The 10,220-nt window shown below is 31.5% G+C and overlaps 1 protein-coding gene across 1 annotated transcript; it reads left to right on the plus strand.

Annotated features, from left to right (window-relative positions):
* The first annotated feature begins 768 nt into the window (after nt 1–768).
* Nucleotides 769–8,585, plus strand: LOC131070602 (uncharacterized). The gene is made up of 9 exons (XM_059208673.1): nt 769–832; nt 3,219–3,457; nt 3,628–5,505; nt 5,603–5,766; nt 5,859–6,772; nt 6,857–7,384; nt 7,513–7,603; nt 7,649–8,327; nt 8,544–8,585. Exons 1-9 carry the CDS (start codon nt 769–771, stop codon nt 8,583–8,585), a joined length of 4,599 nt encoding a protein of 1,532 aa, XP_059064656.1.
* Nucleotides 8,586–10,220: the final 1,635 nt, after the last annotated feature.

The following is a 10,220-nucleotide window of genomic DNA, read 5'->3' on the forward strand; positions in this document are numbered from 1 at the left end:
TGTTTAAAAATCCTCTTTCAAAATCAAAATGTCCGTTGTTATACAGCAGGTATGTAGGGTGCCAAATATTGCAGAAATGACACTGAAACCCTGCATGAATGATGTAGATCACTGCTGGAATGATGAAAAATTTGAACTAAATCTGTTGCCTTTCTATATATTAATCATACATTAGGGTGGTATATTGTTTTTGAAGATATACAAGGAACAACAAACTGCGAAAAGTTGCACCAAAACAAAATTCCGTTGTATTGTCTGTCAATCACTATGGACTTTGCCATGAGTTCTTTAACCATGTAACCACATTTATCAACCAATGTACAATTTCAAAACACATGCCGAGGTTTAAAAGATAATAACTTGTTAGCATTTTGGGACACATCTTTGTTAATTTTGTTATCTATTCAGCTTAAAACCCTCATCTCTGATTAACTCTTTGAAAACATTCAGTATGAAATCCATCAATCACTATGACTATATTGAGACATACTATACCCCCAACTTTATTCGTACATATTGTGAAATGATGTTCCTGAGCTTGTTGCCCTTATAGTTTTAGGTATATTGATGGAATGAAAATAATTGATGGTTTTGCTAAAGTATCTTCACGAACTTATAAATCGTGGGATTTAATGACTAGAGAACTAGATAGGTATCCTATTAATCTTATGCTTTCTCTATGTTAAATGAATATACAATCTGCGACATAAAGTCTTACATCATGTATGGCCTCTTACCAAGCCTGATGGAAATCCTTGTTTTGCTACCATGGAATTTGGTCTTGTTCGGAACATGACAGTTGCTGCTGATGAAGAAAGATACGTTGATCCAGGTAATAGACTTAATAATTATTGATGGTAATTATATTGATTGCCAGTAAATGCTCTACTGATTAAGATGCATGTATTTCTTGTCTTTCAGTCAAATGGAGAGATTCTAATTTTGAAGCACTACTGTGGTTTTGTTTTTATAGCTAATGTTTTTTAACACTTCGAGAATATTATATGTTTCTTGATGTAGAAGTATTTCGAAGGCAAGGGCAACCTCTTGTACATAGGTAGGATTTGGAAATCACGTAGCTGAAAGAAGATTATATCTATTAGTGATGTATATCATATCAAAAAGATGACACAATCATTAGGAGCTAATTGTTTGCTTTATTTATTTACTACTGTTGTTGTGTAAGTAATCAAGTTGAGCGAAAATTTTCATTGCTTAGATCAACTTGCCCAATCAGTCTTGATTTTTGTATGTATGCAAGATTGTACTAAATGCAATCTGGCACATAGTTACTTATTTTGGGTGACTAGACTAGTGTAAATTCTAGAATCTGTTCTGTCAGAAAGATGGATTAATTTCTCTTAAAGATTTGGGACTGTTGTTTATAATAAGCTATGTTAAGAATTCAGGTTGCATGCTTTTACTTTGACTCGACTCTTAGTTGGATAAAGAATTGGGATATACCATTGGAGGAGCAAAAGATTAAAAGGATGTACCTTGGAATATATCCTTACTGAAAACATGGAAGTTACAGCTACAAGGCATACATGTAGAATAGGGTATTGTTCAAAAAGTAGCAGATCGATGCAAATCAGAAATAGGTGTTACTTGCTAAGGTATATTTGTTGCGGTCCATTTTTTCCCAATTGGTAAATTCTTCACTGAATAATTAGATATCAATATCTTTTTATACATTATTCTTCTGGCAAAATTTTGTGAATATAATTTTTATCAATATTTTGGATCACATGCTATGATTCATTGTAGAGTCTGAATAATTAAATTCACTATTTTATAGAAGCTCCATTCAATTAGTGGACTATGAAAAACCTTCTCAATGTTTCTTCCTCTAATATATATTTGACATCTTTTATTTTTATATTTGATATCTTTTATTTTTATATTGAAGTAATAATTCACCCATATGTTTTTAGAGAGGATTGTGCTAGAGATAATATTTTCCATAGATATCTCTTTATCCATTTTGTCATCTTTCAACTCCACTTTGGGATAATCAATTTCAATCTTTTGTTTACAATTTCTTACAATACGTTGTTATTGTCATTTGATAGATATTTAATTATCTCGGTCATACCATTGTTCCATTAACTCTCAATATCTTGATCGACTTATAGTGAGACTTGAAATCCTTCAAACAAAAATATACCAAATTTCTTAATACACCTCTTCAAAACCAAAGCCCTGCTTACAGTATAGAGATATCAGTTTTTGGGAAGAACAAATCTGAAACACGGATATTGCAAACAGAAACATCTCACATTACACAAGTTGTATGAAGAAATGTTGCAAAAATTTGGGAGATACTAGTGAGGGATCTTATATCTATTGTACCAATGATTATGGATTGCTGCATGTTGTGGTCTTCATTTTATTTCTGATGAGTTATTAACTTGAGTGATCATGTGACCAAACTCAAGTTTGTTGATGAGTACTTCGAAATTTAGAGATTCAGGAACACTAATATCTATTGTTTTGCATCAAAATTACAAATGTTTATGACAATAGTTATCATTTGTACTTGCAGAGATGTTCATTGAGATTAAATTTGACCATATTAATTCAGTCTAAAAAATGATTACTTATTTTATTTACTTAAATTTATTCTTTTTTGCAAGTGATCTAAGTACAATCTAAAAAGTGATTACTTATTTTATTTACTTAAATTTATTCTTTTTGCAAGTGATCTAAGTATCTTGTCTTAAATGCATGCATTTTCAGCCATGATGTTCTGCATCTTCGTCTGAGAAATTGCTATCGGCAGTACAAATTGGACCTTTCTGAGGTCCAACCACTAGTAATAAGAAAATTTACATATATTTTATAATATATCAACAATATTATATATCACTTTCTAACCTCTTGCATGGAATATAAGATAGAGTGTATTGCATGACTAGAGCAATAGTTTATACTTAAATATTTTTTAATTGCTTTAATTGTAAAATTAAAGCAATTAAAAAGTATATCCAATAAATAACAATCATATTTATTTTATCGAAAAGTTTATATATCAAATTGAGTGCAACTTAAAGTTTGAATGTTTCCTATGATTTCTTAAATGGAAAAAAAAATCAATGTATGCATCTCATACAAATAACTTATCATTTGTAAAAATTAACATATGAAAATTTAGTCTAATTAATCAAATTCATATACAGTAATTAAAATAGATTATTTAAATACATATCATTTTGCAGTTATGCCAGAACATAACTTTACATTTCAATCTGAAGAACAAAGAAGACAACATCGTAGGGAATATAAAAGGACATATCAAAGAGAATATCGAAGAAGGAAACAAGAACAAATGGAAAATGTTCAAAGTCAAGAGCAACAACATGTACATAGTAATGAAGCAAATAGAAAAAATTATAATACAAGAAGAGCACAAGTAATAGAACAACAATTAGAAAATCAAATTTCAAAAGAAGCAAATGTAAGTAGAAGGGATTCTCAGCGAAATTCACAACAATTTTGTCTTTATCAAATAGAAAATAGTCAACAAGTTCCTCCCCAATCGAGTCAAATCCAACAATGTGAGGACGAAGAAGATAATAGCAAAGAGAATATAGAAGGGCATATCAAAGAGAATGTCGATGAAGACAGCGAGAGGAGAAGACAGATGATCAAAGGGAAGAACTTCGACAAAAGCGTAATAATGCAGAGAGACAAAGATATGGTAGAAGAAGAGGAGAGATAACAGTACAAGAATTAGAAAATGAACAGGGAGAAGAAGAAAATTTCAGCAGAAATAGATGCCAAGGAATTACAGAAGAATCAACGACAAATGAGTATGTGCCTGAAAATAGTGAATATGTACAACATGATAACTTAAATGAAAGAATGGAAAATAATGTAGACAATCATAGTGAAATTCTTCAAAATGATTCTAGAAATCTGCAAGTCATTTTTCGAAACCGAATAGATAGCTTTCGTTTTCCAACAATGTGTTATGTGTGCCAAGAATGTTACCTTGGAATAAAAGTCATACGCACATCAGAAGGTCCTGTTTGTAATAGGTGTTGGCAAGAAAAAGGAAACAACAGATTTTCTTCTTCAAATAATATGGACTCAGGGCCACAACCCAGAGAACTTGCAAATCTAACTCAGGTAGAAGAGATGTTGATTGCTCGAGTAAATCCAATTTTACAGGTTACACATGCAATAGGTGGTCAATATAAATACAAAGGTCACACGATAAGTTTTCCACAGAATATTCAACAAATTTCAAAAGTTCTTCCTCATTCAATCAAAGAGTTGCCAATAATTATTGTTCGTAGAAAAGATCAAAAAGGCACAAACTATAATTTTACAGTGAATAGAGATCATGTGTACAAAGAACTACAATATAAAGTCGAAAATGATAAGTTCTACTCTGATGTCACAATTGATTTTAATGCTCTAAACGATGTGGAAAGAGATTGTGACCACAATATATTCAAGCAAATGAAAACAGTTAATATGGAATTTGATTATGATTCAAATCAAATAGTATTTGTTGGCTCGATTATGGAGATAGATGAAAGAAACCTAATAGATCACACTACTTCTATGGCTTCAAGACCACCTAATGTGCAAAAAGAAATGGAATTAATCCATGCATGGATTAATAACCCACACACAGATCCTTTAAGAATGATTGATTGGCCTGCAATTGGTGTGTCTCCAATTAACGAATATGTCACATCAGGATTATTTGACATGGCATTCCCAGCACTATTTGCTGATGGTAGATGTGACTGGTTAGAACCACGAATAATACAAGTTCACCTCCATGAATATGTTAAGAATTTGCTTCGATATAGGGATCATCATTTTGGAAAACACCCAAGATTTAGGTACTACATGATGAACATGATAATGAGACATCGAGCAAATAGTTCAAGTGCAATTTTTGCAAAAAGAAACTTTCAAGATTTACCCATCACCATAAATGAATTGCGTGAGCACATGGAGCAATTGCCAACCTCACACCTAGCTGATAAGTTGATGCGATTTGGGACAACATTAAGAGGAACCAAGTCATATTGGTCAAAATGCAGAGTAGAACTATCTGACATGCTACATCAGATAGGAACACCAACAATATTCTTCACACTAAGTGCAGCTGATTTGTATTGGCCAGATTTACATGAATCAATGCCAGGAACAACACCAAGTAATCCACGTGAAGCTCAAATATGGAGGAAACAAAACGTTATCGACTACCCTCACATAGTTGCCCACTATATGCATTTAAGACATTCAAACTTTAGAAAAGAAATATTAGAAAAGGGCTTCAATGTTAAAGACTATTGGTGCAGATATGAGTGGCAACATAGGGGATCACCACATGTTCATGGATTCTTATGGATACATGGAGCACGAAATATGGATAATATAGATTGGTCTAATGAACAGGAAGTAAAAACTGCAGAAAAATATTTTCATTCCATTGTTCATGCATGGAATCCAAGACACGATATTCATCAGCAAAATGTACAAGTATAATTACGATGAACAATGAAATTTTTTGTTCTTCATCAGAAATGTAAACACTTGTATGAATAGCCAATTAATACATTAATATTTGTTACCACAGGCATTTCCAATTTTTTCTCTACATCCATGCTTAAAAAATACAAGACAACTTATTCAAATGGATTTAGATCAAGATTATGAAGAAATCCTAAACACTGTACAAAGACATATAATCTGTAGAGAGGGTGCATGCTTAAGAAAGAAAAAAGGAAGCATGGTTTGCAAGTATGTACTTTAAAAAATTTAAATTTTATATATAAAGAGTAAGTATAATATTGCAACAATGCTGAATAATTTATTTTTAATTTTTATTGTAGATACAATGCTCCTTGGAATTTAAATTTGCATGGTTCAAAATTATATGACGATAAAGATACCGGTGAAAAAAAAATTGATCCAGCAAGGAATGATGATAGAGTCAATTCACATAATCGTTATATATTGCAATTATGGAGAGCCAACATAGACTGGCAAACAGTTCTCTCAAAACATGCTGTGATAAAATATATTGCAAAGTATGCAGCAAAAGCAGAGAAAAGTTCAGAAACCTACCATCAAATGTTGATGCGTCTTGCAAATATTGAGAACCCAGATGATCTTGCAGCGAAAGCATATAGCAAACTTCTAAATGAAACTATTATTGAGAGAGATGTTGGAGCTCAAGAAACATCTCACATGCTGTTAGAACTTCCACTCGTTGAAAGTAGTAGACGGTTTGTTAATCTGAATGTCTCATGTGAAGTATTCAAACCTGTGGCTATAAATGATGGAGAGGAAAATGAAGAACATACACAATCATTCATCAATGGATACAAAACAAGGCCATTGTCTATGGAAGTTGTCACAATGATTGATGCAGCTAGATCATGGATTTATAATAATAGACGAAAAAGTGATAACAAATGGCAGGCCAGAAAAAATGCAGCAATAGTTAGAGTGTTTCCAAGATTTTTATCCATGCCTCCACGTGAGGCAGGAAAATTTGTTGGTTTTTGTTTTTCAGAATTGTTACTCTACAAACCTTTCCGTGACATAAGAATAGATATTGGTGATGACAAAAACTCCATAATATCAAATTGGGAGTCATTTAATTATAATCCATGGCATGTGGAGCGAACAAATAATGCAGAAAATAATGAGAATAGTAGTGATTCAGAAACTGAAAAAAATAAATTTGTTCATGGAAACACTACAGAGCATGAATGGGAAATCATTTCTAGATTACATCATGGTCAATTAATGCAAGTTTCTGAAATAGATATGTTGGGAAGAAGAGATATTGATAGGTAAACAAATTGGTCTTTTGGATATCCAGGTGATGAATACACATCTCGAGCAATCAACTTCATCAATACAGTGAGAGATAATGAATGCCATATATATAATGATGTAGCAGAACATATCGATTACAAAAGCCTCAGTGGAAAACAAGAAAAAGCATTACGCATTATTATGTCACACTATTCTATGGATAAAAATGTGACACCATTGTATATGATAGTTCAAGGAACAGTAGGAACGGGAAAGTCATATCTCATTGGTGCAATCACTAAATCTCTCAAAAATGCAGCCATGCCTAATCAATCTCCCCTTTTACTGCTTGCACCAACCAGAGTTGCAGCATTCAACATAAGCGCATCCACAATTCATTCGAAGTTGAAAATTCCAATAAAAGATTTTAGTGAACTAGAAGGAACAAGATTAACACATTTTCAAGAAGAAATGTCTCATATCAAATACATATTGATTGATGAAATGAGCTTCATTGGAGAGAAATTGTTGGAGAATATAGATTGTAGACTTCGTCAAGCATTCCCAAAAAATCGTAATCTCAACTTTGGAGGTAAATGCACAACTGCAATTCACTATTATTAAAATTTCTTTGCATAATACTAAATGCAAATTATATGTATAAAAATTTTAAATTGTCAATTTATAATATTGCCATTACTATTTTTCATTTTTTTCCAGGTATTTCTATGATTTTAGTTGGAGATTTAAATCAGTTGCCTCCGATTAGAGACAGAGCAGCATATGATAGCAACAGACGAGCAAAACTATTGTGGGAAGACTTCAAAATCGTGGTAACGTTGGAATAAATATTTAGACAGGATGGAGAAGATATACAGCAAAAGCAATTTCGTGAACTATTGACAAACATGAGAGAAGCACACCCTACTATTAATGATTGGAAGTTGTTAATGTCAAGAACAAATAGTAATCTCACTGCATCAATGAATGAGGAGTTTGACAATAATGTTCATTTATTCTCCACAAATGATAATGTTCACAATCATAATAGAAAAAAATTATATTCACTAAAAGAACCTGTGGCACGCAGTGTTGCAACAAAATCTGGAAATCTTAGTGCAATGGAAGGAAGTTTGCAGGATGAACTTGATATGGAATTGTTGATCTCGAAGAATGCAAGAGTAATGTTAACTATTAATCTATGGATAGAAGCGGGTCTTGTAAATGGAGCTTTAGGATATGTTGAAAACATTGTATACAAACCTGGAAGTATGCCACCAAAACCACCAACGTATGTAATGGTTAAGTTTGATACTTACTCTGGAATACCGTTCAATGCTCAAAACCCACAAACAGTTCCTATCAATGCAACACATAGAGGATCTACGACCCAGATACCATTGAGATTGGCTTGGGCAATGACAATACATAAATCACAAGGTCTAACACTTGAAAAGGCAACAATTGATATAGGTCCAACTGAAAGAACAGGAATGACATTTGTAGCTATCTCTCGTGTAAAGTCCTTAGAAGGAGTACGAATAATTCCACCATTTACATACGATCGATATGAAAAAATGAAAAAGGGAAAACAAGTTGAAAAACACAAAAATGAAGAAAATAGACTGAAAGCTTTAGAAATAAGTTATTCTAACATATTATCATAAGCATTCTATTTTTTATGTAATAAAAAATAAATTTATTTAGCTCATGTCAATATACAATAATCTTGTAATGTTTGTTTTTATCAGGCTTATTTTATTCAAATGTATTGCATCTATATTGTTATGTAATAATTGATTACATGTATATCACTGTCAATTATTTTTATATACCATTATTTACTATGCCACTGGAATTTGCAGATGTAAGGTGGCTAAACTAAATTACTTTCAATAAATTACTTTTTTGTTGCATAGCAAGGGTTACAATTCAACAAAAAAAAAATGTTAAGACATAGGACCATTACAGTTGATCACATGTTTGAACATAATGATCTTCAAATGATCCATAATGCAGAAAGAACTACATTTTTGTCTTCCAAAAGATTCCTGCAAGAGAGAGGCTTAATTACTTATCGACCACCAACTCTTAGAAATTCCAATTAGTTCTACAGAGACCCTGAAATCACAGAAATAATCAGTTGCCAAAATTGTGATCCAATAGAAGTACAATTTGTTCCAGGAGAGGTTTGGTTTGAGTCACCTCCAATGAGACCTGAAGTCGATTACCAAACTATATTCCAAGGAAATGGTCCACTTTATTTAACAACAATGCTTAGAGGACCACAGATGAGTACTATTGGCCTATCAAACCTACACTATCATGGACAACTATTTCGTATGCAGTTTGCATCTCAATCAGACAATATATGGAATCGACAGCTTATAGATAGATGGGGTCCACAAGGAGTTTTTTTAAATATACCATACTATGAACGCATATCTAAGATTGTCAGAGAACAAATTCCAACATGGACACAAACAATTTGCAATTTCTATCCAAAAAGAAATAAAGACACTGGCACCTGGCATCTCCACCAACGCACCTTTGAGCACCTATATTAGTTTGACATCATCGATCCTACAACTGAAGATTTGATTCCGATCAATGCTATCTAGACTACAAATGTTAGTGACTTTAAATAGAATAAAGTACCAAAAAATGAGATTTAAGTTCTCATTACTTTTAGTTGAATTTTTCAAAAAATTGACTTCTTAAATTTTTCTAATTCAATACTTATCTCGTCTCAAAATTAAAACACTATTTATTTCAATGATCTATTTGAGAGGTATTATTTTGAACTTTTTATCGTATTCAAAAACTAAAGTTTAAAGGTTACAATCAATTGGGATTTAATATCACAGAAGAATGTAAATATGCTAGCCATTATCTAATGCATGCAACAATATTTTTTCTCTTTTTATTTTCAAAAATAGAATACAATTTCAAAATTCCATTGTATGAGTCCTTACTAAGAGGTTGTGATTTATAAAGTACCTTGTCAATATTTTTGTTTCCACTCTATATGTTTGTTTCCTCAATATGTAAATTCATATAAAGAGCATTACATAAAAAATAATATTAATTAGTGACAAACAAAAAGTTGAAGAAAAAAAACTACAACATTTAGAAGCAACTTCATTTATTATATTTCCATAAATATTTTATAATTTGTATAAAAAATTTAAATACTTTGATCCATAAATTATTATTCAAACCCACAAATCTTGCAATCATATAACATTACAAACTATACCTGTATATTGAACAAATATATATTCGCCACATAAAGCTTTTACTTGATCATTCTTATGTATAATTTTATATTTAGAATTTGTTTTAAAAAAAATTTATTGTAACTAAATTAATTGTAACCCTCTCACTATTGTAAATACTAATAAAATCTTAAACATTGAAAGTATCAT

This window comes from Cryptomeria japonica, chromosome 7 (assembly GCF_030272615.1).
Source record: "Cryptomeria japonica chromosome 7, Sugi_1.0, whole genome shotgun sequence".
In the NCBI taxonomy this organism is placed as follows: Eukaryota; Viridiplantae; Streptophyta; class Pinopsida; order Cupressales; family Cupressaceae; genus Cryptomeria; species Cryptomeria japonica.

What these genes read in the sequence shown, in the direction of transcription:
- LOC131070602 (XM_059208673.1), top strand. Translation starts at nt 769, where the DNA reads ATGGAATTTGGTCTTGTTCGGAACATGACAGTTGCTGCTGATGAAGAA. An exon ending in TTCATCAGCAAAATGTACAA is followed by an intron (nt 5,506 to 5,602) that starts GTATAATTACGA and finishes TTGTTACCACAG; the next exon opens with GCATTTCCAATTTTTTCTCT. An exon ending in GTGTAAAGTCCTTAGAAGGA is followed by an intron (nt 8,328 to 8,543) that starts GTACGAATAATT and finishes TGTTTTTATCAG; the next exon opens with GCTTATTTTATTCAAATGTA.